The sequence below is a fragment of the Aspergillus stella-maris genome (assembly GCF_047715825.1).
Source record: "Aspergillus stella-maris strain CBS 113639 unplaced genomic scaffold BDV14scaffold_34, whole genome shotgun sequence".
NCBI lineage: Eukaryota > Fungi > Ascomycota > Eurotiomycetes > Eurotiales > Aspergillaceae > Aspergillus > Aspergillus stella-maris.
In genome coordinates this window covers 63,497-90,431 of record NW_027396828.1, presented here as the reverse complement: position 1 = coordinate 90,431, position 26,935 = coordinate 63,497, and the positions used below count along the sequence as shown (strand labels likewise).

Genomic DNA, 26,935 nt, shown 5'->3' with positions numbered 1-26,935 from the left:
CGTCATTAGGCCTTCAGGCCCCCCAGAATTATTACTGCTGACTTCGCATTCAAGATCACTGGAACCGCCAAGCAGTCGGTCGTCTGCTTCAAGATCAGACCGACCATTGCTCACGAAAAACACCAAATCAGAATGTTGATGCCGACAGCCGCGGATTCAGCTGGTCTTTGTCTCAGTAGTGCTGAGTTTCCCCGCATCTGAGCCAGCATGGTCGCCAATAGCTTCTGCATGTTATTCATCCTTCGCGCGCCATGCTCCCGCTTTGGTGTTTACTTGTGATAGCCCCTCTTCTTGTTAACTGTATATAAGCTATCATCCAAGAACTCTACCGAAGACCATGGTACTACAATTAAATCCTCCACCTGAAACACTCCATTTTTCACCTAGTTAGAAGCGCTCAAGATGCCAGAGCTTGAAGGAAACCCCAGCAACTCACCAACCTCAATCGAGGAATTCACCTCAACCACATTCGACTTCATCATCTGCGGTGGCGGAACAGCCGGACTAACCATCGCAGCACGACTAACCGAGAACCCCGATGTTACCGTCGGCGTCGTCGAAGCAGGCAAATACAAGCCCAATGACTCCCTAATCGACACCCCGCTGGCGTTCCCGCAAATGTTCGAGAACCCGGAGTACGACTGGTGTCTGTATACTGCTCCTCAGATTGCAAATAAGAACAGGATCCACCATATCCCGCGTGGGAAGACGGTAGGCGGGTCTAGTGCGATTAACTATATGATGTATGTTCGTGGCTCATTGCAGGATTATGACGATTGGGCTGCGTTGGCTGGTGATGAGGGGTGGAATGCGGAGAATATGGCGGCTTACATGAGGAAGCATCAGGTATGGGCCATGCCATTGTATGTTCCTATCGTTTCTAACCAGAGGGGCCAGACTCTAGAACAAGTCAACCCAGCCGCCGTCAATTCCTCCTCCCCCCTCGAAGCTGCATTCCACGGAACCTCAGGCCCCATCCACACCAGCTTCAACGATGCCGTCCTGCCCATCGAGACCGACTTTATAAAAGCTGCTGCCGAAGTTACCGACTTTCCTAATCTTCCCGTCGACGCCTGGAGCGGTAATCATCTTGGCTTCTATAATACACTGGGAACAGTAACCCGCACTGGACCCAACGCCGGGAAACGAAGCCATGCCGGGCGCGAGTGCTACGAGGCGAACAAATCGAGACCTAACCTCAAGCTGCTTACCGAAGCGCGGGTTAACAAGGTGATACTCGATGGTAACAGGGCAATTGGAGCTAGCATTACCGTGAATGGAGCAGAGTACACCGCGGCCGCAAAGCACGAAATTATCGTATCCGGCGGAACAATTCAAAGCCCTCAAATTCTCGAATTATCAGGCATCGGCGACCCAGAGGTCCTCGCAGCCGCGGGGGTAGAATGCAAAGTCAGAAATCCTGGCGTCGGCGCCAACGTCCAAGACCACAGTCTCTCCATCGTATCATGGGACACTCAGCCAGGCGTATTCACATCCGATTCCCTGACCCAAATCCCCGAAGCCATGCAGGAGGCTATGAAGCAGTACGCCGAGACTGGAAGCGGTCCTTTGAGTTCTATCGGCAGCACACAGGGTTTCTTTCCAGCGAAGCGCGTTCTCTCTCACTTTGAACTGGCGGAGATCATCCAGGATATACGCGCCATCGAACCGACGTCTCCATTCCACGAGCAACAGCTAGAGCAAGTCATCGCCCAATTGGAAAGCGATATCTCAGGTAACATGCAACTCGTTTTCTTACCGAGCAGCATGAACCTACCAGCTGGAATCGAGCATCAGGGTCAGCTTTACCTGCCGCGGCCACCGGACACCCCACCGAGAGTCAGCGTTGCTTGCTGTATTGAGTATCCTGTTTCGCGGGGGTATATTCATATACATAGTAGCGGTACGTTTTCTTTAATTTGCTGACCGAGAGCATCAACTAATAATAATCTCTATCTGCAGATCCCGCCATTCCCCCAGTAATCCAGCCAAACTACATAACCCAAGAAGCAGACGTAATCCTCCTCGCCGCATTCCTCCGCTGGGCAGACAAAGTCGCCCAAATCGCCCCCTTCAGTTCCTCGATCTCAAACCGCGTCTTCCCATCCCCTTCGGTGGATTTACAAGATCTTGAGCAGGGTAAAGAGTACGTGAGAGACATAGCTATAGGCGAGTACCACATCTGCGGCTCCGTCGCGATGGGCGATGCACTGGACTCGAAGTTGCGCGTTAAGGGGACGACTGGGCTTAGGGTTGCTGATGCGTCGGTGTTCCCGAATAATATTAGTGGGAATTTGGTGGGGAGTGTCTATGCTGTTGCTGAGAGGGCGGCGGACTTGATTAGGGAGGAGTATGGGCTCTGAGTTTTAACTGGTATTAATGTACTTATGAGGTAAATGATGCTATATGGTATTTCAAGAGTCCGTCTATGACCTTATTCTCTATCGTACTCTTCCTACTCACCGGATCCGCTACCCCCTTCTAGCTGCTTATGTCTAAAGCATATACCTAAACAAAGGCGACCGATCACCCAACTTCGCCATCTCATACCCATTTCTACCCGTGATATCCATTTTATCCCGTTTCTTATTTATCCTCTTATACGAGAACCGCAGAATAAGTACCGCAATCATTCCAACAACACAGAAGCCAAGTTCCAGCGCGTGGCCGAGGATGTATTTCGGGGCGTCCTGCTCGCGATAGAAGTTTGACGCCATTGCTAATTATCTCTGTTAGTAAGCATTCATGAGGAAGGGGAAGGGTACGGTGGAAGCCTATATACCTCCAGCTAGATTTCCCAGACCAATATGCATCGCCATCCCAGCAGCCCGTTTATAGTCACCCGCCAGATTGACACTGACCCAGGTGACGTTTCCTGGGAAAGCTGGGTATATACCTATCACCAACCACATCAGCACACCTACCTAAACGTCATACTGGAACGTAAAGTAGTTTCAGGATAGGGGAGACAAACCAACAACAGCAACAAACACACCAAAATACACCACTCCCGGCACCCCCCGATCCGAACTCGCAAGTACAATAATAAACCCGATGGCTATTAGACTCATGAAGAAGAGTATAAACGGCGAACGCTTCTTGTACCGATCTGACAGCCAGGCTCCCCCTACCGCGACGACTGCCGCGGTGATGTAGATGGGTACTGTGAGGAGTTGTGCTGTTGACGATGTATATCCTAGATCTTTGATGATGGAGGGGAGGAAGAAGGAGATTCCGTAAAGGGGGCATGTTATGCCCCAGTACACTGGGCCGTTTAACACTTTTTCCCTACTTCTGAAGAGAGGAAGAAAGAAAGAGTAAGAGTGAAGGAAGACATACTGAAAAGCGCGACATAAATCTGCCAATCACCCAATGCATCGAGGACATATTTCCCTCGAAACTTTGCGGTCTCCTCGACGACCTCTTCCCGAAAGGCATCGTTTCCATTCGTCTGATTCCGCAGTGCAAAGATAACATACTTCCTCTCCTCATCCGTCAAGAAATTCGCCGTCTCGGGAAAATCATACATCGTAAAGGGTGCAATTGCGCCAACGAGAACAGTCAATATCCCTTCGAGAATAAAGATCCAGCGCCAACCAGCGTAGTTAGCTACACCGTCCATTTTCTACCATCCACATTATTACTAGGTCGTGATATCGTGAAACGATGAGTAGGAGCAGGAAGACCATACCGCAATAGCCCAAGCCAAAATCCCCGAAAAGGCACCTGCTATACTAGCCGCACTAAAGAAGAACGCCTGTCTATATTGCGCCAGGTGCCGGGGGTACCAAAGGGTTATGTAGTATGCGATCCCGGGGTATAGGCCTGCCTCTGCGATGCCGAGAAAGAGGCGCGCGATTAGGAGGCCGTGGTAGTTTTTGACTATGCCCATTAGTGTCTGCAAATAAACCCAGTCAGTATGCTTGATTTTGTGGTAGATGTAAATAGGGGAAGGTACCATGACGATCCCCCACGCAACCATAAGCAGCGGCAAAAGTCTTGACGGCCGCAACTTCTTCAGCAGCAGGTTACTCGGTAGTTCGAGGGCGACGTATGTGAAGAAGAACACCGTCACTGTGAGCCCATCAGCGTCACTCTCTTGTCATATTTGCTTCCTAGCAGACTCGAAGACACTCACAACACCAGTTATACTCTGACCCTGACATATTCAAATCATCCAACATCCCCTCGATCTTCGCATTGCCGATATTGCCACGATCAAGGAATGCAAGGAGGTATAGGAGCGCAAGCATAGGTATAAGTCTCAGATCCATCTTGCGAAGAACACGCTTCTGCATTTCGTCTGAGAAGGCTGGAACGTCGACGGGATTTGAACCCCCGACTGAGCCGGGGGGGCTGATATTCCCCTCCAGCGTTGTCGCGGAGGGTTTTTCGAGGTCTGATTCTGAGAGGGTCATTCCGAAGGCTTCAAGGACGTGATCGCAAGTTTGAAGACAATGATAGCTGGGGGTGTGCATTTAAAGAAAAGGTGACAGCTCATCCCCGCATTCAACCCCAAAAACCCTCCCCCAGATCAGATCGCGGAATACTCCGCATAGGGCCAAGACCTCGGCCTAGACCTTGGGGAAGCTTTTGCTTCTAACTAGCGAGATGATAGGCTACTGGGAAGCAAGGGAGGGGAAGTTCGTATCGCCTCTTCGCCAATAGTAGAACCGGGTGATGACGATCCAAGAATTCCACCAACTGCAGGCTTGGGATGGGCGCTCGACAATCGGTTCTTGTCCGATATGGTGTGGGTTGGGAGTAATAGAATCGGCACTTGTGCCCTTTGTCATAGCTAGAGAGGCAGGAAATAAGATCTGGACTGTTTGTACTCGTGCTGTCGCTTGTTTTTCTTTGATTAATTCAAGGGCAAGCCTTCGTCGCGTGGTAGAGAATCGTAAGCAGCCCCCTTGCCTACGGTGCTATTACGAATGCAAGGTCAGTCGGTGGGGTGCTTCGCCCACATCTAATTTCGTTATGAAGTATCAGATTGCATTTCATCGCTAACAGCATAAACTAAAATAATTACCTAACCCTGTCGTTTCCTAACAACCACATTCGGCCCCGTCTTCGAAACAACAAAATGATCCACAAGCTTGAACTGCCCACCCTCATCCTCCCCAGTGCCATCCGCCAACTCAAAATTAAAGAGGAACATCAACCTCGCCAACGTAACCTTCATCTCCATAAGTGCCATGCTCTTCCCAATACACCCGCGAGGCCCGATACTAAATGGACAGAAAGCCTTCCGTGCAATCTCGAGATCCTCCTTTGTCACTGTCCATGCTGAGGACTCGGACTTGCATGTTGCACCTTCGATCCAGCGGTCAGGGAGGTAGGAGAGGGGGGAGCGGTAGTATTCTGGTTGTCTGTGGATGGCGTAGGGTGGTACACCGCAGCCTGTTCCTTCGGGGAGGATGAGGCCGTCGACTGTTACGATGGGTTCGGAGGCCTCGCGGGGGACAGAGCCGGGGACGGCGGGGGCAAGACGCATGGCTTCGTCGATGCAGGCTTTTAGGTAGGTTAGTTGGTTCAGTTCTGGCCCGGTGATGATCTCCTCCACGTCGGTAAAGTGAGACCGGACTTCGCTCTTGAGTTTCTCGAGTGCATGCGTGTTGCGAACGAGGTAAAAGATGGCGGCGGAGAGACTGGTGGATGTAGTGTCGCTTCCAGCAATCATGAGGACATTCGCCTCACCCCAAAGCTCTTGCGTCGCGAGACCCTTTCCGGTTTCGGGGTCTCGGGCGTTGAGCAGGTAGTAGAAGAAGTCCTTCTTCGCGTTGTGGCCGAGCGATGCCCTCTCCTTAGCCCGCTTGTTGGCTTCCTGGCGGGACTCCATGATGAAGTTCCAGCGGTCATTCGTCAAGCGGCGGATGAAGAGTTGATCGAGGTGCCAGCGGTCAAGGGGCATCCAGAGTCCGCACTATATAGTCAGTCATGGTTTCTCACCAGATTGGTGTAGAATTGTATACTTACAACATAATGCCGATAAGCCGCCCGATCAACCAAATGCACCATCCTCCTCTTCGCACTATCAATAAGCATATCAAAACTCTTGCCAAAGCACAACTCGCCCATAACATCGTACGTAAGGTACCCAAACCAATTCGCCATGTTAAACGTCGCGCCATCCTTCTCACCCGCAGGCCTTGAACCCGGCCGCTCCCTCGCAAGAATCGAACACAACTGCCTAACATGCAACAGCATGACATCTTCCATTCCCTTCAACGCATTATCGGAGAATGCTTGACTGAGTACTCTCCTCTTCCGTCCATGCACCATCTTATCGATTGCATTATGCGTGTTGTAGACGCCCTTGATGGCGGGGAAGGCATTGTAAAAGTCTGCCTTGCGGAATTTGTTCCCATGCCCGTAGATCTTATGCAGTCCTTCAACGGTATTTATCGAGACGAAGTTCGGTGCTAGTCGGACATGCGGGCCGTATCGCTGATGTAGGTCGTAGATCCAGAGGTGTCGATCGCCTTTGAGGCCATGGTAGAGTTGAACAAACGGGGTGATCGAGGCGAGGAAGGGACCCGGGACTTTTGAGAGGGGATGTAGGTATTTGGCGTAGATAGTCCAGATTAATGGCTATGATGGTGCTGCGAGTCAGTTTGCCGCTCTTTATATTAATCTTGTGGGGTACGGGGTAAGTATACGCACCAAAACAACACTCGCAGCCAAAAGGCCACTCGACCAAGACGTTGGTAAGATATTCTGAATCATGATACTTTTCTCATCAATCTGCCAACTTTCCCTTGCTTGTTTCACCCTTATCAGCCTGGGTGATTGACTTAAGTAGGCAGGCGCGGCTAGCCTCGGAGCACGTACATACGTCAGGGCTCGGCTACCGGCGGACCAGTCACGATTTCTAATGGGTGAATGAAGATAATCAGCACCCTTCCATTCGTTGATTTAGTCGATTGTCTCGTTTCACTCGGTCTAGTCGCTTGCGGCTATTCCTGCAACCGGGTATTTTGAGATGCTGGGTGGTGTAAATAGATAGCGGGGAAATGCCGGGTACCGAGTGTGGTGTGCGGGGACGGGGAAGGGGCCGTGAGAATATATATTGCGCACTTGATATACCCCCATTATCTATTCATTCACTTATCCGACTCTTCCGTCTGACATGAACTAAAACTGTCACTATAAATAAAGCTTGCAGGGCTCGTAAGATGCGTTATTCCAGGTGTTGGAAGTAGTGGTGTCGCACTCGAGCGTGTCTACCGCAGCTGCGTAGCCGTGCAGTTGGCCATGTTTAAGAGGCTCAACCCTTTTATGATGAATAGCTCGAGAACTGATTGACCACGTCATCTGTCAGGTTAGTCCCCTCATCCTTTTCGAATGCCCTTCAGAATGCGAAACGCGATATGTCCGACCGGCTGTTCAAGTTGGATCTCAGCATCCTAACCTAGCCCTAATGTATCCACCGAGGATGGGTTGCCGGTAACTCCGCGCACAGGACAGACGGCACCCAAGGCTTCTCCACAGCGAGAGCAAGGAAAGAGGGAGTAGAGAAGTTTGCATAGGCTATATTAGCTCGGAGACTAAGTTTCTATACCCTGGTTAAGAGAGCAAGGCGAGACCGTGTACAACGTCGGGGAATATTCGCCGGATCCGTCGGAGCGGAGTGCTTAATTGCGCATTGAAAAGAAGAGTCAAGTCAATATACCTACTACTATTACTCTCTGTTGGTTCTGAAGATTGAATCCGGTACCGAACAAACCGTCAATGCGTCAACCGACCTAGAGTCCGGATAAGGCCTCGGTTGTTAGCTTGTACCAGAATATCGACAGTCAAGTAAATTCCAGTGATTTTAGCTTGCTCAGAAGCCTTGAGAGTACACATACTACACCAGACTTAAGCAAAACTGGTGCTTCATTTCGGCGAGTGAAAGGATAGGTTCATCATCGAAGGCTATGGTAGGGAAGGGCTTGGGGAGGGCATATCTCACCTACTACAAGCTCGGTAGTTTCATAATTCTGATCAACAAGAGTCGAATGCTTATCGCTAAGGAAGGTGCTTCTACAAGGCCATTCTACTGATGAAATAACCCTTATTTATGCTCCAGAGAGCCTGCAGATCCGGCTAAATACGAGGTTCCCTCGAGTCCACTTTCATCGGGCACCCAAAGAGGAAAAGAGCTGTCAGACCTAGACGTGAGATTGTCATTCTAAGGGCTACCATATATCTCGGCACTACAAGATCATTGGTAAAGAGAGCAATGGTCTCCTTAATCCTAGCCAGTTCCTCGTATTTGACGGGTAGCCATGAGTCGAACTATGAGTCAAGCGGGGAATTGTCGAATTGCCTCGACTCACGGCACATTGCTCACAGGCGAATTTTGCAAGCAGATCTTGGACCCCTCAGACAATGTCAAGCTCTATCTATACTGCTAGCGATAATCTCTGGATGATCTGGTAGGCATGTTATGGTGACAGGTCACGTGATGGCAACTACCTATCGAATTTTGCCACTAGACCAAAAAGGGTCAACCCTCATTAGTAAGGGCTTCTATTCTGGTTGTCACTACCTGTCGGGAGTACACAGGTCATGTGCACCTTGAAAAACCTCGGGCGCACGCTACATACTTCTTGGCACGCGCAAGGGGCTTCTAATCTTATAAATATAATACAGCATACCTTGAAATTTCAATTTTAACTTTCATCCCTAATTATTTTGGTTCCTGATCTCTACTTTGCAATCACTTGCTTATTAGTTATTAACTACTCGGCCATTAAAATAAATATGGATTTACAAGACTTTTTATTTGACTTTAATTAAAATAAAGATGGTTCACTAAATAATAATTTAATTAAGGTAAGGTTTCTTATTTAAGTCAAGTACTTATTAACTAATTTGCAACTGCTTAGCAACTAGATGCTCCTATACAACTTACTAATGTAAAAACCAACCCACTGCAAACACTGCATCTTGAATATACAGATAATCTTTCTAAGTATCCCAGAACTGACCCTCACGGATATTGTTATATTATTACCATGAATGGCTGGTCGCAGGAAGAAATAGAGCATTTAGTCCAAGACGTAAGTAGTATACAACCAGTTCCCAACCACTTACTAAGTAATCCTCAAGCAGTTCTAAACTGGTTAGCATCTATAGTCTGTAATTAAACGCATTGTAAGGTACTGAAAACCCTAAGTGCTCTGTAATTTTTACGTGTAGCGGTATCGGGCATGTGCACCGCTAGGCCTATCACATGACCAGTTTCGGGGCGGGCGGCAGTTCGGACGAGGCCAGGTCATCTGTAACCTGACCTGTCGGGAATCGATTAATGCCCCAGGGCAGTCAACCTGCCAGTAATGACGCGGATCAGGTGACTGGCCATTTCCTCTCTCGTGTAGGTAAACACGTGCTGAATTTGGACTACACGTGACACATCACATGACCAGCTATGACGAGGGACTGTCGGGACCTGGAAGAAACAAGCATTCCGCAGGCTGTTTTCTTCTCTCCAATCGAACCAACAGCCTTGGTGCCTGAACGCTGTGTCATCGCCGGCAGATGTCTCAATTTTCGATCTCTGGAGTCCCGAGCCCCACAGCTCATTTCACGATTCTTCCAGCGGCCCTTGGAAACAGGCTGAGGAAGGCTCTGTGCAGCAATTTCATTGGCGGGTTTAGTGCCGGCAGTCACGTGCAATCCGTTCCAAGGCAGAGCGGCATGCTGGAGGGGGCTCGGTTTCCACCCCTCTGGACGCTCCTCATGCCAATTCCCAGCAGACAGCTTTCGGAAATGTCATCCTCTGGCTACCCTCGCCTGCTGACTTTGCTGACTTTGCTGACTTTGCTGCCTTTGCTGCCGTGCTCACTGTGGCTCCGACGAGCCCCGCAGTCTTCCTTGAAATTAGCCTCGATTCTCTCGCCCTTTTCGCTTCATTCTCCCCGGATCTGATGCCACTCTCCCTGCGATCGAAACAGCCTCCTCTATCAGATCGAGCCTAATGCACTAAAGTCGCTGACTGCGCTTGGACTTCCTGCGACATCCCGCTCCTTTTGCGAGCATGTCCGATCAGCCCCCTGCCTCTCACCTGGCGGGTGACCCTCCCCCTCGGGACAACCTCACCCCAGACGCCTCACTATCAACACCAGAGAGCGGACCAGGGTCTGCCCCGCCATTAGACACTTCTCACGACCGAGTATATCCCATTCGATCGCTTGTTTCGCTCGATCGCCCTGTCTCCCTCGATCCAACCTCCCACATCACCAAGACACCCTTATCTCCCACCGGCGGAGCCCGCCATTACTCGATCATCAACGATCAGACATGGACGCGGATCCGATCGGCGTCTGACAGCAGGACGAATTCTATAGATATGAGTGGTGGGAGCGATACGACGCAACTTACCCCGGGGACGTCGGAGCCCGCTTCCCAGCGATTGTCGGAGTCCTCAGGAAGGCCACGGGCCAATACGTCAGACCTAGGGAGAAGCGAAGATGCGCCGGTCTTTACTCCATCATCCCAGGATGATCCCGACAGAGGAGACTATGAGCTCATGACGTCTCGATTCAAACATATTACGACAGACGATGGCCACGCTGTGATTACCGGTAGAACGGTCGATTCATTCAAAAGATGCGAGGACGAGCCGATTCATATTCCTGGTGCTATCCAGAGCTTCGGCGCTCTGGTGGCCGTGCGCGAGCTGGAGGAAGAGAAGATGGAGGTCCGCATCGTAAGCGAAAACTCACAGGCTATCTTAGGCTACACTCCGAACGAACTGTTTTCACTTCCAAGCTTTTGCGATATTCTCCCGGATGAACATGCGGATTCGTTCCTCGATCACGTCGACTTTGTTCAGGAGGATGGTTATGACCCTTCCGTGGATGGCCCGGAGGTGTTCATACTGACAGTCAATCTCCCCGGAGGAAAAACGACGCGAGTATGGTGTGCTATGCACAAGACGGCCGCAACAAACGGTATGATCATTTGCGAGTTTGAGTTGGAGGATGATCTCGAACATCCCTTGACTACATCCGGTACAATATCCCCCGCCGTTCCAGCGAACACCCTAGATGTCCTGCCTACCATCGAACAAATGGTAGGGAGTACACAGTCGATCAATCAGCCTCTGCGAGTTCTACGCCGTGCTCGTCGGCGAAAGGGTGAAGCTGCCGCAATGGAGGTCTTTAGCATTGTCAGTCAAATCCAGGAGCAGTTGGCTCGTGCAGATAGCATGGAGCATCTGTTGGACACAACTTCGGGAATTGTCAAAGAGCTCACTGGATTCCACCGCATCCTAATATACCAATTCGACTCCGAGTTCAACGGCAAAGTTGTCTCGGAGTTGGTCAACCCTACAATGAGCATTGACTTATTCAAGGGGTTGCACTTCCCTGCGGGTGACATCCCAAAACAAGCACGCGATCTGTATCGAATCAACAAGGTCCGCCTCTTGTACGACAGAGATCATGTCACCGCGCGATTGGTTTGTCGAGCGCTCGAAGACCTTGAGAAACCACTTGACATGACTCATGCCTACCTTCGTGCCATGTCTCCGATCCACATCAAGTACCTCGCCAACATGGAGGTCCGGTCTTCCATGTCGATTAGTATCAACAGCATGGATGATCTATGGGGTTTGATTTCATGTCATTCATATGGAAACCGCGGCATGCGAGTATCGTTCCCAGTTCGAAAAATGTGCCGGTTGATCGGAGATACCGTGTCTCGTAACATCGAGCGCTTGTCCTACACATCTCGGCTGCAAGCTCGCAAACTCATAAATACTGTTCCAACCGACGCAAACCCCTCCGGATATATTGTTGCTTCGTCTGATGATCTTCTTCGTTTGGTTGATGCCGATTATGGTGCGCTTTGCATTCGTGGTGAAATGAAAATACTTGCAAAATCAAAACAGTCGCAAGAGATGCTGGCCTTATTGGAGTATCTCAAAGTACGAAAATACAATTCAGTCCTGACCTCGAACCACATCATCAAAGACTTCCGGGATCTTCACTATCCTCCAGGCTTCAAAGATATTTCGGGTCTGCTATACGTTCCATTGTCTACCGATGGACTTGACTTCATCGTCTTCTTCCGCCGCGGTCAACTTACCGAGGTGAAATGGGGCGGGAATCCGAACGAGGCCAAGTTCACGGAGGGTCACCTCGAACCGCGCAAGAGTTTCCAGACTTGGAAAGAGACGGTTCTCGATCGATGTCGCGACTGGACGGAATCCGAAATCGATACTGCCGCTGTTTTGTGTCTGGTGTATGGCAAATTTATCAAGGTGTGGCGGCAGCAAGAAGCCGCCCTCGAAAGCTCCAGCCTTACGAAATTGCTCTTGGCAAATTCTGCGCATGAAGTCCGCACACCATTAAACGCCATTGTCAACTACCTCGAAATTGCGATGGAAGGGGCGTTGGACGTTGAGACTCGCGATCACCTGACCAAGTCATACTCCGCTTCAAAGTCATTGATATACGTTATCAACGATCTTCTAGATTTGACCAATGTGGAACAGGGCCAGAGCCTTATCAAGGATGAGCCCTTCAACCTATCGACCACTTTCACTGAAGCAACAAACATGTTTGAGAGCGAGGCAAAACGCAAGGGTCTGAACTACACCGTCTTGTCGCACCCTGGCCTTCCCGAAGTTGTTATTGGAGATCAACGCCGCGTACGGCAGTCAATCAGCAACCTGATTTCCAATGCCGTCCAACATACAACCCAAGGTTCGGTCACGGTGGAGATTTGGCATGCGCCAGGTGAAGGTGACGAAGGTAAAGCGACTATCAAGATTGCAATTCTCGACACAGGAAAGGGTATTTCTTCGTCCACTCTTGAACGCTTGTTTATCGAATTAGAGCAAGTTTCTGGAGAAGATGATGGCGGGTATTTTGGGAATGGCGACGAGGATGGCTCTGATCATGCCCCAAGCAACATCTCAGAGAAGACAGTCCTGGGTTTGGGTCTGGCTTTGGTCGCCCGGATTGTGCGAAACATGCATGGACAGTTGACTGTTCGCTCCGAAGAAGGAAAAGGCAGTCGGTTCCAGATCTCATTGCAATTCCCAATACCTCCAGGCTCTACGACAAACAGCCCCAAGCTGGCCAACCTGCCCGTTGTTACGAAAGACTCTGTGACCGCATTCCCTTCAAAGGAAGACATGGTGCTTGTCGACAGTACTGCTGCGTCAAAACGCAACAGTCAAGACAACTCTCGCATCGGCCGCCCCAGTCTGTCTTCAAGAGGCAATTCTGGCGAGTCCAATGGCTCTCGGAAATCTCGGCATGCTGTACAAGAGCTACCCGACGGTATTGATGCACCAGCCGCCGATGGAACTGAAGACAAAAAGGAGCCACCAGCTTCTACTGCAACAGCAGACCGTCAACAAGCTGAAGCGTCAGCTTCAGCACCAACAAGTCAACCCACGTCGGATCCAGCGCCAACCACCGAGGCATCAGAACAGAAACCTCTTCGAGTTCTGGTCGCGGAGGATGATCCAATCAACGCAAAGATCATCCAAAAACGACTCGGTAAACTCGGCCACAGTGTCTCTCATAAAGTCAACGGAGAGGAATGTGCGAACGCATATTCCAATGATCCCACTGAATGGGACATTGTGTTGATGGACATTCAGGTAGGAGACCTCTTCCAATCGCCGAAGCAATATACTAACAGACAGAAGATGCCGATCTTAGATGGTATGGAATCGACGAAACGAATCCGCAAACACGAAACAACCTTTGACAATGCGCATCGCACCCCCGTCTTCGCCGTATCCGCCTCGTTACAAGAAAAGGACAGGCAAATGTACATAGACCTCGGCTTCGACGGATGGATTATGAAACCGGTCAATTTCGACCGACTGAACACGCTTCTCGCAGGTATATGCGACCATAAAGCGCGCAATAATGCCGTATACGAAAATGGACAGTGGGAAAAGGGCGGATGGTTCACACCGCATACGACGTCGTGATCATTCTATGGGATATCGGCTATCTGTTAGGCGTTCTTGGTCGGATTTCATCTCATTACTTGCATATTATACTGGGACACGACGAATGGGCGGTGCCCGGTGCATCTGGCTCTCTTCTCTGTTATGATACCATACCACCTGTACATACAATTCATTCATGTTCGATGAGCGACTAGCGGGCCAGCCACACCATAAGCTATACTGATGTCAAAATAACTCATGAGCTACACCTAATCAACCAAACTAAACATAACCAGGCTGCTCCATCCCCGGAACTGCCTTATAACTAATCCTCCCCGCCGGCAAAAAGAACACCGCAACAAGCGCACCCCCTCTAACCTCCGGATAATGATGCGTCCCCGCACCCGGACACGTCCACCCCTCCCCCATCCACCCATTCATCCCCTTAATCCGCGCGCCCTCAGTTATCGGCACAACGCAGTTGATCTCCCCGTACGGATGCAGATGGTATTGGCCCCTATAACCCTCTTCTTTACCCTCGCCAGCAGCCGTAGAGTCCATGTAGACGGTCGTTATACTGAAATACCGTGTTCGCTCTGAGGGGGGGCAGAGCCGGGATCGTCGGTATCGGGGGCCGTCGAGGGTGTCGCTTGCGAGCCAGGGTTCGTTTTGGGATATTGCGGTGCGGATTAGGGTTGAGAGGGAGTCATATGTGCGGCTACCGGGGGCGTAGTGCGTGTTTAGGTATTTTTCGAGGTTTGTGCCCGGCGTTCTGGTGGGATGTTGGTTAGTGGAAGGAAGGGTAATGGTTTACTGGGGAGCGTAGTGCGTGAGGGGTCATACAGATCCGCAACTTCAGCGAAGAATTCTTCTGCTATTTGTAGGAGCTTTTCGGCGTTGGGGTGCAGCGTGCTTTCGGTCATTTTGCTCTTTCCTTGGGCCTGTCAGGATGTTAAAGTGGTAACAGATGGTTGTTCGATAGTGGTAAAGTCTTATCTGGAGAAATGCGGGGAGATTGTATGCGGAGAGTATCCGAGGTCCAGATGCGCTGGCAGTCAGCTTGCCAATCGCCAATCAGTGCATAGCGATTACAGGTCACGTTGAGCATGCATATCGGACCCCCTTGCATGGGACCTCAACAAGCTCCAGCTGTCCTCCCTCGAAGGTTTGTAGTCTATTCTACCAGGTCTCGGTACTACCATGGCTACCGAAGTAGTTGATTTGCTTATCGTGGGCGCAGGTATGTCCTCGTGTTCTAACCACCCCCAAGTCCCTGACAAACGGGATAGGCCTCCACGGCCTCATAATGGCAAAAACATACCTAGAAGTTCATCCCTTCGCAAACCTACTAGTCGTCGACGAATCAAATACGGTGGGCGGAACATGGGCCGCTGAACGGTTGTACCCCGGTCTGAAGACGAATAATGTTTGGGGATCTTATGAATTGAGTGATTTTCCTATGGTGCCGGAGAAGTATGGCGTGAAAGCAACGGCAGGAAAATGGCAAGATCATATCCCAGGCAAAGTGGTGCATGAGTATCTTTGTGATGTTGCGAACCATTTCGGGATAGATCGCTTTCTGAGGCTGGAGACTAAAGTTATAAATGCCGAACAAGATGAAGATAGGATATGGAACGTCGAGTTACAGTTGGGCAATGGAGATGAAGTCGGCCCTAAGAAGACTGAGACCGTCCGCTCAACAAGATTAGTCCTTGCAACAGGCCTAACTTCTAAACCACACATTCCTTCCTTCCCAGGGAGTCAAACATTCGGCCGACCCATCATCCACTCGAAACAGCTCCTTTCCCACGCAGAACAACTCTCGAAAGCAAACCGCGTCGTTGTCATGGGTGGGAATAAATCAGCCTGGGACGTAGCCTATACGGCTGCGCGATCTGGGTCACAGGTCGATATGGTCATTCGACCATCAGGCGGTGGACCAAGCTACGTCTGGCCGAGGCGATTCAGTCTTACCTTGCTGGGGTTCACATTCGCGACATCCCTAGCAAAGTTATCCACAACTCGCCTCTTTACACTGTTTGACCCTGCGCCATTCGGCAAACTCCCTTGGCCATTGTCCTGGATAAAGAGAGCCCTGCATAGAACTCGCCTAGGTCAGTTCCTTGTACGTCTATTCTGGACGCATCTTGACAGCACAATCCGCAGAATAAACAGTTACACTTCTCACCCTGGACTACGCAAGCTCGAGCCCTGGACCATGCCTTTCTGGATGGGTAATTCACTGAGTATACATAATTATGAGAGCAGTTGGTTTGATCTTGTCCGTGAGGGTAAGATTGGGGTGCATATTGGTGATGTTGAGGGGCTCGAGGAGGGGGTGGTTCGTTTGAGGAATGAAAATGGCGAGAGGGAGATGGTGGGGGTGAGGCTTGAGGCGGATGCGCTGGTTCTGTGTACGGGATGGGGGGTTGAATTCCCTGTCAAGTTTGAGACGGTGCAAGGGTGTCCAGAGAGGAACGAGGAGAAAGACGAGGAAGATGATGATGAGATATTGAAGGAGATATCCAAGGACATACCCTACCTCTTAACCCTCCCCCGACGAACACCCAACGCACCACTCCCCCAGAATACAACCTCGGAGAAGAAGTCGTCAACCATGCCACTACTCTATCACGACATCCTCCCCACTCATCCATCTTTCCTCCAAAACCGCAACCTAACAATCATCGGCATGTCAGTATCCATCCACGCCATTCTCGTCGCGCAAGCACAGGCGCTATGGATAACCGCTTTCTTCGAGGGTAGGATACCGCATCTACACCCTGACTCTATCGCCATGGAGGAAGTCAAGAAGAGGGCGCTCATTGAACGCGCACACGGTGAAACTCGACGGCCTAGAGAAACTGGCGGAGCGGCAGGAACCCATGCAGATCTCGTATTTGATAGTCTTCCTTATGTTGATTGGTTACTCTCCGAGTTGGGTCTCAAACCGTACAAAAAAGGGAGTCTATGGAAGGAAATGACAGAGCCATACGGGGTTAGTGATTATCGAGGGCTGGTCGAGGAGTGGATTGCTTTGCAGTCACAGTTCAAGACAAGTCGGCAGAATCCAGCTAGATAGTAATGCAAAGTGAAAACTAGGATAAACATCTTGTTCAACCAACTGAGGCGTTACTACGCCCTAGAAGCGCCCGAGACAGCTATGCGAACCCCCCGGCCTGCGTATGTATATACCGAATGAAGCCCACCAATATCTCATCAAAACGGAGCATGAGTGATCTGTATACTAAAAAGACTAAGCATAGAGTGTGAGCTACATGATCAACACAAAAAGATGTACTGAGAGTACGACGTAAAATCCATTGTGAACTAGGTCTAGGGCAACGCCCAATTAAATGCACAGAGCACGCTAACCCTGACGCAGTTTAGTCCCGGTTCTTCCCAGATTTACCTGTCCACTCACTAGCCCACCCACTATAAAAAATGAGAGTGGCAAAAAGAGAAGAGGTCCTGCCCGGGATCGAACCGGGATTACCAGATGTGACTCTAACTGATATCAGAGTCTGATGTCATGACCATTAGACCACAAGACCTGTTATTGAATGCCTTTTATTTTATTTTGTTTTATAATTAACCCAGATGAAAAAGGTGTAATGGGGCTTATTGGTTTGGCGCTCGACGCATCGCGAGATGAGGCTTTCGCGGTTCTATGGGAGGAAATTGCAGAAAATTGTAAAAAAGACGCGTTCTTTTGTTGTTAATCTGATTATATATGGTAACTGAGTGGTTACGTTGGGTTTGAGACGCGAATGGATCTGATTAGGCGATTGAACGTCGGTCGCGTTGGATATATATATTTGTCCTCTGACTGTCGGATGCACCTTGAGAAAGTTTACGAGCAACATATAAATCTGACAAAGAGCTAAAAAGCTCAGCAAGAAAAGACTACACTTTATCGAAGGATAAAAGATTGTAAATGCTTCTAAAACATGACCAGGGTATTGTAGTCTATAGCAACAGTCCAGCGAATCCAGAGTAGTTGGGTATCCAGAAAGGAGACGTGCCAGACAGGTCGAAGCTTAACCCCTCTAGGTCGGATACCCCGGGCGACAATTGACTGTCGTTCAAGGAAATGTTACTGCAGTTTCCTGTCAGGTCAACGTTGAACTCTGGTTGTGCCTGGTTTCCAGGTATAGGGGCACCGCTGCTCTGAACACGAGAATCGGATTAGAGAGAAACTAGGTAAGCGTATTTGCTGAAGGTGACTGACGTACCGCATTGAAAGGCTTGTCATGCGCATGAATATCTGTACTATTACTAGATACTGTATCTTGCGCCGTCTTCCAGGCCCTCCAGGCGTTCCTTCCGCGCTTTTCATCATTGATCTCAGGCGGGGGATGACTAGATAAGTTCGCTCGCACATCACCCCCTGATCCATTGTTCGCGGTCAGTATGACGCGGAGGAGATACCGTAAGCTTGACGCCGCCGCCTCGCTGTCTCTTGCAAGAAGTAAGAGGATAGAGATACCCTTGTGCAGAATACCAGCAGGTACCTTGGCAAAGTCACCCAGCTTTCTCTCAACCAAGAGAAGCACATATAATGCCGAGCTGCAGTAAAGTGCGTCATGGAAAGAGTAACCACAAAGAAGAGAGCGCGACTTGAGATCCGACATGATCTGTATGACTGAAACAGCTGCATCAACACATGCCTGGGTCTGCTGTTGTAGGAATGCCTTTGACTGCTCGCTGGATACTTTTGTCGACAGGTTTAGGGCGACAGCGGAGTTCAGGCACGGTCTTGTCAAAAGGAGGTTAGCTTGTTCATACATGAGATGGAGGTGGGCGACAGAGCGAGTTCGATATCCTTCGCGCAACAGATGGGCAGGGAGCTTTGCGCGCCAGTCCTCGAGCTCTTCTTTGAGATTTGTAAAAGTGCTTGGACATACGGAAGCGCTCTCTTCTGCAGGGCTGGGCTTGCAGTAGACAGAGTCGACAATACGGCCTAGCAACTGGCAGTGGCGGGCTAGGACAATCATGGTGTCAACCTTGGTGGAGTCCACAGCTTCGTTGGTCCAGTCGGGCATATGTTTGGGTAGAGGAGCGTCTATATCGGCATCGTTGGTTGAGAGTGGCCGGCCCATGTCGGTGGTATAGAGGCGATCGGCAATGTAGACACTCCACCAGAGCCTGTTACGCAGCTCTCGAACATGAGTATGGAGAGAGCTTGAGCTAAAGGAGCGATGTAGCCCCATATTGATTGCCATCCGCATAGCAAGACCAAGGATGTTGTAACTGGCATTTCTGCTTGTTGTGCTTGGTAGGAAGAGGCCTTGAAGGAGACAGACCTGGACGCTGGTCATGGATGAAGAGCAGATAAGGTCGGGCAGGAGCTGCCTCGACACTTCGTAGAATCGCCACCCTGGGTTCTGTGATGGGGTTGGGACGACAATGCGAGCGAGGTCAAGTGACAAAGCGTCGTCATGATCGGTCTCTACGCTGCTTTTTGCAGTCATGTCGCCGACCTCTGCAAACTGACTTCCGATGGCCAATACCATAAAAAGCAGCGAGATGAACTCTACTGACCGTCGAGAGCCGAGAGAATCGCTGACTGCAAACTCGTTCACGCCGTCATAAAATGCCACGAGCTTCCTTGAGAAGATCTCAGGATGAACGCAAAAATAGCCAGACTGGGCAAAGCGAAAGTAAGTCGCAGTGAGAAAGTCGACAACGCTCCGGGGTGGAAGGGCGCCGAGAATGCCAGTCCTCCAGTCTGATCCGAGGCTGATATTCGAGATCTGATGGATAGATCCTCCACAGTCCTTGCGAAATCGTTATTCAATCTGCTAACCAAGTGGGAAGAGGTCTTGAAAGGATTTACAGCTTCACCATTGTCCTCATCTTGAAAATTTTCAGGGCTCACGGCCTGCCTGACAGAGCTGAAGAATGCCCAGTGCGAATACGTTCCTTCGAAATCTATATACGAAGTGAGCTTCCGCGGTGGTTTCTTCTGACCAGTCGGCTGACATACGTGTCTTCCATTGATTCACAGTCACCATTGAAGCAGAAGGTGGTAGTGTGCCATTGATGACAACGGCCTCGTCTTGGTCCGCTCTCTCAAGGTCGTCGGGTGTCCTGGGTCGCTCCTTCCCATGACCATTCTTTCCGCCCTGCAGAGAAGCAGCTGCTCGTGTATGGCTGCTACCGCAATCGCAGCTTGTAAGGTGTAAGTAGGCGCCTTCCATAGAACAACTGTCCGGGCCTCTTGCTTCATCTTCCTCCCGAACTCGAGACAATTCAGCATGCTGCAATTGCGGCTGTCCTTCGCGGACCAAGGAAGTATGATTGTGATTTTGGGGATGATTGGAACCTCCCGATGTTGATTCATAGAAACATCGACGTCCGCAGCTTCGGCACCTCTCACAAGGCGACGAGCCATTGCAGCGCAGCCTGCTTCTTCGGCAGTTTTCACACCTAGCATCAGTTAGAGAGGGCAGGCCATACAACGCCCAAGAGGGCCAGGATGCCTCGATACTTACGCCACTCTAACTCGTTTTCTTTGCGCATCAGGCACTCTAGGTCGCTTGCGCCGTCCGCTGACCTGGCGATTAGTTCCTTTGATAGCGTCTAACCCGTCGACGTGACCGACATCGGACGAGAGACCTGAATCCTCGAGCATAATATTCACAGATCCGGGAGAATGGATACACAACAGTGGGGTAGCAGGCGCAATATGGGATAATATCCTGCTTCCCTATATTTGGCCACTCGCGATAAGAGTTGGAGTAGTCGGGTACACGCACCCGGCTGAACTGGCCATACAAAGTTGAAAGATTTAGTCTTATCTCTCCACACAATTACTTGTTTTCATGAGTGATAAGAGCTTGTTAATCAGTTGAGGTAGGTCTGTGATATCTACTCGGTCTCTCCACCTTCCTCCGCGTCCTGGATACTGCTGCCCCGTGGGGGAAATCGTGACAAGAAGAGAATAGCCACCGCCGCAAATGCAACTGCCTGAAGAATGTCGTTAGATGTTGATGGCTAATATTGGTAAACTGTTCACTTACCGCATTGCAATAGAATGTTAGATATGCTTTCCCAACATCGGCAAAGGTAGAGAAGATCAGACCAAACAACCCAAGGGTCGATAACATCGCAACATTCTCAACTAGAGTCATGGCTTGGAGAGCATCTGTACGTTCAGATGGTCGACACATTTCTGTTATGACACCTTTGCTAGCAGGTGCGGACCCTGAAGCAAGGGGCAACAGGAATCCCGCTAGATTCATACGTCAGCTCAAGATCTGAACCGCAAAATACGAAAGACAAACATATGTATATGTGCCATCCAACAGTGGCAAAGGCCATATACGCGGTGGCCAACCCATCCATGAGAAGACTCCAACGCAGAAAGAACAAGTCAAATTCCTGTCCGCTCTCTGTCATAGCGGAAGCAGGCGTCTTCGAAGCTTCTTGCTCAGGGACTACGCCAGATACGACTGGATCGTAGTCCTCTGGTAATGTCGCGAACGGATCCGAAAAGCCTTCAGCAGCTTCACTTATCTCCTTGTTGCAGAACCATTTCCGACCGGTAGATATGAGTTTTGGAAAAACGAAGATCAAGAAGAACCCTCTTATAAGAGAGTTGGTTGCCATGAGGTATCCGTTCTCTGTGGGCTGGAAGTCGAATACAGCCGTGGCATACATCTGGATCAGAATCGGCGCATAGCCGGTGGCTAGAACACCCATGAAAACACCCAAAGCCAGAAGGGTGATACCATAATGGCGTCGAATTCTCCCGTCTGCAAGATGAATCCTCTTTGGTGAAAGAACATTCAGCCCGGAAACGAGCGCCCGCCAACCCTTTGACTTGGTAGCGCTGTTGCTATCTGAGAGTGCCTTTGGGTCGATGTAGGGAACAAACTTGGCAGAGTATGCACTCGAAAGCGAGAATAAGACTGTTGCAATCTCAAAAGGTCGCCGGATTTCCCAAGCATCGCCGATAATTCCGCCGAGGAGATATCCAATGGATGTACCTAGCATTACACTTCCCTGCAATCTACCAAACATTCCAGTACGTTCTGCCACGGAGACCACTTCACCCGCAATAGTATTGAGAACGAGGAGATACCCAGATTGACCTCCAATCAGAGTAATGATTTGACTGGCTTGAACGATAAAGATGCCCTCTTTGAACCCTACAGTCACTCCAAGGGTTTGAATAGCAGCACGGAGCGCGGGAGAGGCTGTTTGAACAATAAGTGCTATGCGAGGCCCCCATGCCTTGATCTGCCAGCCTGCAAAGAGAAGGTTGAGGACGCCACAGAATGCGGTAGATAGACCCAGGATAGAGACCTGGGCCGCGGTGCCAGCATCAATCTCATTTCTGCTGCAAGTGCGGTCGGTGTCAGTGCCGTAACGGTAGAACTCTCCGCATTCCATCAACCGAAAGACATAGAGGATGCTGTTTATATCAGTATCGGCTCAAACCTCGATAAGTATAGGTAAACTTACGGCACTTGGGTAAAACTTAGGGCAACGGATATGAGAAAGCCCGCCACCAGGACGCGGTTGGCAGGCGAAAAGAATCCCACTCGATTCTGCACGGTCTTTGCAGACGACTCGTGTAGCAGAGGAGTGCTCTCGTTGGCTGCCATTTTCGCGTTCGACCGATTGATAGCCAGTTGCGAGCCAAGATGTCTGGACGCCGCCCTTTATGGCTCTTATCTGGAAGGATCCCGAGGTGTAGTGACACTATCCTATCTACTCGGATGGCGCTTATCTTGGTCCTTATCTTTGGAGTATCTAGTTCTGCACACTTATACTTCACGATATATGCATTCACTAGCTGCAGCTGTGAGAACCTTCGTAGCCATTGTCTTGCAATCGGAGCTATCATACGAAGTGAAGACTAGCAATGGCTTCGGCAGGGACTGTCCCGCCAAAGGAGTCCTTCCTACACAGGATCAAGGGTATTCACTCTCTTGCCCCTGTGAGAACACAACTGACTCATATAGTTCTCGTCTTTGGCGACGAGGCCAAGAGTAAGGAGGAGAGATGGCTCGTTCAGAAGCTTGGTAAGTCACGTCTCAATCATATGAGAAATTGCCGTTGCTGACCATTCAGACTTCTTCATTCTCGTGAGTAATATAGGACTACGCCACCAGACTGCGATCTAACTCCGAGTTCCCACAGACATACTGCTGCCTCAGTTTCTTCTTCAACTACCTTGACAGAGCTGCATTTGCCAATGCCTATGTAAGATCCTCGCCTCGCCTGCTGCTTTGGATACTAACAACACAAAGGTCGCTGGGCTCAGCGACTCGCTTAACCTCGGCGGCAATCAATACAATGTGCTGCTATCAATGACAACGGCTGGGTAAGGCAACCACCATTCGACTAACTAGTCAAGAAGGCAAGTTTGACCGCGTCTAGCTATGTCATCGGTCAAGTCCCGCACGGAATTGCCATCCAGAAAGTCCCGCCCAGGATCTGGTTTCCTACAATGTGCCTCATCTGGGCCGTCTTGACGGGGTCCAGTGCAGCCTGCAAGACTTATGCTCAGCTTTGCGTTGTTCGGTTTCTACAGGGGCTCATTGAGGCTTCGACGTACTGCGGTACCATATATTGTATTGGATCTTGGTAGTATGTTTACAATTAACATAAGTTGAGGTGTTCGAAGACAAGCTAACACTTGGCCCCCAGCAAACCTCGTGAAATTGCCAAACGTACCGCCATTTTCACAGCCTCAGGACAAGCCGGACAAATGTTTGCTGGTGTGATGATGACTGCAATTCATTCAGGGCTAGACGGCCACGTACGTACCCACCTAGGGCGCTAGCCCAACACCCTCAGCTTCTAACCAAAAATCCATTGAATCTAGTCCGGCCTCCAAGGCTGGCAATGGGTCTTCATAATAGACGGCATAATCACCTGCCCTATCGCAATAATGGGCTACCTCTACTTCCCCGACACCCCCGAGCTCACCAAAGCGCGCTGGCTAAGCGAATCTGAGAAAGAACTCGCCCTCTCGCGCCTCCCTCCAAAGAAAGAAGACGGACACAACATCAACCCGTGGTCCCTCGCCAAACGCGTCTTCGGCTCGCCCACCTTCTACATCCTCTGCTTATTCTCCATGGTCTGCTCCGCGCTCGAAGCATACTGCCAGCAGAACCTTTACCTGCTTTGGCTTAAACACTTTATGGCGCAGGGCTCATTTACGCAGGCACAGGTGAATACGTACCCGCTTGGTATTCAAGCTATGGGTATTGTGTCTAATATGCTTGCGGCTATATACATCGACGCTACGGGGCGGCGTGTGCCGATGGGGATATTAGCTTGTTCCCTACAACTCGTATCCACAATCATCCTCTTGATCCCTTCCTCCGGCTGGGCCGCTATAATGTTCGCCTTTTACCTCGCTGGCAGCTCGTACATCGTTAATCCCTTACTCTTCGGCTGGGCAAATATCATCTGTCAGCGCGGGGGAGATGATGCGCGCCGCAGCGTGATATTGACGAGTATGAACTCGTTTGCTCAAATCCTGTATACGTTCTGGGGCATCGCGCTTTATCCAGCTGATAAGGCGCCTTATTGGCGGGATGGGTATATCAGTATGTGCGTGGTTATTGTTATGCTTTTTGGGATGTTGTGGGTTGTTCTTTGGGTGAGTGCCTCCATTTCTTCCCTTCTTCTCTTTTTGTTTGTAGGTTGTTTGGGAACATGGAGGATTGTAATGGTGCTGATATTCACTGCTTGCAGCTTGATCGTCGCACGGCCGCGCAGTATCCCGATGCAGCGTATTATGATGGGTCTGATCCGGTAGGTGTGGCGGAGGGGAAGATGGAGGATGCTGCTAGTGTTACAGAGAAGGGTGTTGAGGGGCATAATGAGAAGGCTAGACGCGCAACGTCTGTCAATGCTTGATTGATATAGATAACCATGTACGGGTCAGCCTGATGCACTGACGAGGTTGGTGAAGGAGTAAGGGTTTGATGGCGGTTGGAGTTTTGGATGTTTATGATTTTGATGAACGGATGTTTGAATCTTCTCTTTTGTTATATAATGAGACTGGAAAGAAGAAATGAAGAGAGTTTACAATGCTGATCTCTGTAAATTCACATAGATAAGAAGCTGAGCCTAGGGTAGATGCTCTGTAACCAGGGGTCTAAGATGGTCTTTGTTCCGCAACGGGCTTCATGCTTCTGATATGGTTAGCTCCAGTCCCTGGCTGGTAATTGAGGAGAAGGAGATTTGCGAAGACTATACAGTATTGGATATGATATTTGCCTAATTCCACTCGCACCCCCTCTCAACCCTCACCCCGTCAAGCGAACTCTTAACAACCCTCCCATCCTTCATAACAAGGACAAGATTCTCTCTGCTATCCAAACTCGCGACATCCAACAACGGATTCTTCTTCAAAAACAACAAGTCCGCAAAAGCACCCTCTACCAACTCCCCAATCTTCCCCTCCATATTCAACTGTTTCGCGCCGTTGATCGTTGCCTGCCTTAACACAACAGGACTAGGAAGGATCTTCGACCGCACGACAAATTCATACGTCTGCATTACGAGCGTTGGGCCCGTTGTATCTGTTCCGTAGCAGACTGTTACGCCTGCGTCTTCGGCGATTTTGATTCCGCGAACGCCGGCGTCGCCGACGATGGCGTTCTTCCTTAGACCCTCGGGTGTCTCGAAGCGGTCGTAGGGGGGCATGGTTACGAAGGTGTGTAATGCCAGTGTTGGGGTTAGGAAAACGCCCTTTTCGGCCATGAGTTGGGCCGTGGGTTCGTCGACCATGTTTCCATGTTCGATGCCTCTCACACCACCCTTGATGGCGTGTCGGATTCCATCAGCAGTGTAGCAGTGTGCTGTAACGAGTGTCCCGCCCATGTTCTTGCAGACTGTTGTTATGGCTTGGAGTTCTTCGACGGTGAACTGCAATGACTCCAGTTTATCCGTTGCGCTTGCTATGCCCCCGCTCGTGCAGACTTTCAGGTGATTTGCGCCCTTGCGCATGCTATCTCTTGCCGCTAACAGACATTCAGGGACACCATCGCAGAGTCTACCCAGTGCGGACGATGCAATCCTGTTACTTCGACAACAGTGTCCCTCGTTCCACGGTTCAGTGTCGTCTCCGTGTCCCCCTGTTTGGGAGAGCATGCGGCCGCCTTGAAAGATGCGCGGACCGGGGATAAGGAATTCTTCTGTTGCCAGGGCGTGCGCGATTGTTGCGCCGCCTGTGTCGCGGACTGTTGTGAAGCCGTTGGAGAGGATGCCGCGCATTGTACCTGCCGTGCGGAAGACGGCGGTTTCGTGGGGGAAGGTGAAGGCGCCGTGGAGGGTCTTGTTAAAGCCAGGTTAGCCAGAGGTCGGATATAACGAGTTGAACTTTGAGGAAGGCGACTTACTGCGCTTCCATGGACAGCCATAAGATGGACATGGCCTCCAACAAGATAATTAGCATATAATCCAAGCAAGTGAGTTCGATTTTACGTTGAAAGACATACAGTCAATGAGCCCAGGACAGACAAAGTAACCCCCTGCATCAATCTTAATAACCCGCTGCCCATTGCAGTAGTACTCGGACTTCAGATCCCTCTCCGTCGTCGGCGCAACCTTGAGTACCTTGCCACCAGCCAAATGCAAACTCATGCCCTCAACCACGACTCCATCGCGCGGATCAACAAGTTTCGCGTTCAGCAGAAGGTACGGTGTTTGCGGACCAGGGAGCCATGGCTTCTCGGCGATATTGTAGTTAGGATTAGGAGAGTAAATGCGCGAACGGAGATCATCGAAAGTCGAGACAAAATCTTGATCAATTCGAGAGTCTATTGAAGATCGAGTAGGCACTGACGCTGTCTCGTAGTATGCGACAAAATCGAAACTTGATTCAGTGTCGCACATTATGTTGGATGTGGTCGTGGACATGGGCGTGGACGATCGCGCTCTCATTGTTTCTCGAAGGTACAATAGTCCTGCCCGCGCAATCGGTGTAACAGTCCTCAACGCAAAGAAACTAACCGCTGTAGTAATTTATTCTTCGCTCTTCAATTGATGGATTTG

At 50.3% G+C, this 26,935-nt stretch overlaps 9 protein-coding genes and 1 non-coding gene across 10 annotated transcripts; 4 read left to right on the top strand and 6 right to left on the bottom strand.

The window, feature by feature from the left end:
- Window positions 1-402: 402 nt before the first annotated feature.
- Window positions 403-2,363, top strand: BDV14DRAFT_201016 (GMC family oxidoreductase; the record flags this gene model as incomplete). Its single annotated transcript, XM_073773643.1, has 3 exons — window positions 403-846; window positions 898-1,903; window positions 1,963-2,363. 3 exons carry the CDS (start codon window positions 403-405, stop codon window positions 2,361-2,363), a joined length of 1,851 nt encoding a protein of 616 aa, XP_073627203.1.
- A 132-nt stretch (window positions 2,364-2,495) lies between these two features.
- Window positions 2,496-4,418, bottom strand: BDV14DRAFT_209397 (major facilitator superfamily domain-containing protein; the record flags this gene model as incomplete). Its single annotated transcript, XM_073775634.1, has 7 exons — window positions 2,496-2,719; window positions 2,783-2,896; window positions 2,975-3,265; window positions 3,340-3,625; window positions 3,692-3,898; window positions 3,959-4,074; window positions 4,139-4,418. The coding sequence occupies 7 exons, from the start codon at window positions 4,416-4,418 to the stop codon at window positions 2,496-2,498; spliced, it is 1,518 nt and encodes a 505-aa protein (XP_073627202.1).
- Window positions 4,419-4,987: 569 nt separating this feature from the next.
- BDV14DRAFT_175105 (cytochrome P450) lies at window positions 4,988-6,760 on the bottom strand. The gene is made up of 3 exons (XM_073769008.1): window positions 6,667-6,760; window positions 5,980-6,594; window positions 4,988-5,926 (listed from the first exon to the last, which is right to left on the bottom strand). The coding sequence occupies exons 1-3, from the start codon at window positions 6,727-6,729 to the stop codon at window positions 5,033-5,035; spliced, it is 1,572 nt and encodes a 523-aa protein (XP_073627201.1). The 5' UTR covers window positions 6,730-6,760; the 3' UTR covers window positions 4,988-5,032.
- A 2,533-nt stretch (window positions 6,761-9,293) lies between these two features.
- On the top strand, window positions 9,294-14,302 carry fphA (putative sensor histidine kinase/response regulator). Its single transcript, XM_073769007.1, has 2 exons — window positions 9,294-13,609; window positions 13,658-14,302. The coding sequence occupies exons 1-2, from the start codon at window positions 10,028-10,030 to the stop codon at window positions 13,946-13,948; spliced, it is 3,873 nt and encodes a 1,290-aa protein (XP_073627200.1). The 5' UTR covers window positions 9,294-10,027; the 3' UTR covers window positions 13,949-14,302.
- Window positions 14,192-14,832, bottom strand: BDV14DRAFT_201012 (uncharacterized protein; the record flags this gene model as incomplete). Its single annotated transcript, XM_073773642.1, has 2 exons — window positions 14,192-14,681; window positions 14,753-14,832. The coding sequence occupies 2 exons, from the start codon at window positions 14,830-14,832 to the stop codon at window positions 14,192-14,194; spliced, it is 570 nt and encodes a 189-aa protein (XP_073627199.1).
- Window positions 14,833-15,109: 277 nt separating this feature from the next.
- BDV14DRAFT_201011 (flavin-containing monooxygenase) lies at window positions 15,110-16,991 on the top strand (the record flags this gene model as incomplete). Its single annotated transcript, XM_073773641.1, has 2 exons — window positions 15,110-15,149; window positions 15,199-16,991. 2 exons carry the CDS (start codon window positions 15,110-15,112, stop codon window positions 16,989-16,991), a joined length of 1,833 nt encoding a protein of 610 aa, XP_073627198.1.
- A 384-nt stretch (window positions 16,992-17,375) lies between these two features.
- BDV14DRAFT_t92 lies at window positions 17,376-17,463 on the bottom strand. The gene has a single exon. It is a non-coding gene; the product is annotated as a tRNA-Gln (tRNA).
- Window positions 17,464-17,878: 415 nt separating this feature from the next.
- On the bottom strand, window positions 17,879-22,524 carry BDV14DRAFT_201010 (transcription factor domain-containing protein; the record flags this gene model as incomplete). The annotated part of the gene is made up of 10 exons (XM_073773640.1): window positions 17,879-18,079; window positions 18,145-19,689; window positions 19,749-19,843; window positions 19,899-20,083; window positions 20,155-20,341; window positions 20,407-20,463; window positions 20,800-20,881; window positions 20,935-21,146; window positions 21,199-22,331; window positions 22,382-22,524. 10 exons carry the CDS (start codon window positions 22,522-22,524, stop codon window positions 17,879-17,881), a joined length of 3,840 nt encoding a protein of 1,279 aa, XP_073627197.1.
- Window positions 22,525-22,784: 260 nt separating this feature from the next.
- BDV14DRAFT_201009 (major facilitator superfamily domain-containing protein) lies at window positions 22,785-24,793 on the top strand (the record flags this gene model as incomplete). Its single annotated transcript, XM_073773639.1, has 9 exons — window positions 22,785-22,839; window positions 22,885-22,944; window positions 22,994-23,007; window positions 23,063-23,125; window positions 23,173-23,246; window positions 23,303-23,512; window positions 23,573-23,684; window positions 23,751-24,533; window positions 24,629-24,793. 9 exons carry the CDS (start codon window positions 22,785-22,787, stop codon window positions 24,791-24,793), a joined length of 1,536 nt encoding a protein of 511 aa, XP_073627196.1.
- Window positions 24,794-25,156: 363 nt separating this feature from the next.
- Window positions 25,157-26,776, bottom strand: BDV14DRAFT_209393 (uncharacterized protein; the record flags this gene model as incomplete). Its single annotated transcript, XM_073775633.1, has 3 exons — window positions 25,157-26,215; window positions 26,281-26,315; window positions 26,380-26,776. 3 exons carry the CDS (start codon window positions 26,774-26,776, stop codon window positions 25,157-25,159), a joined length of 1,491 nt encoding a protein of 496 aa, XP_073627195.1.
- Between the last annotated feature and the right edge of the window lie 159 nt (window positions 26,777-26,935).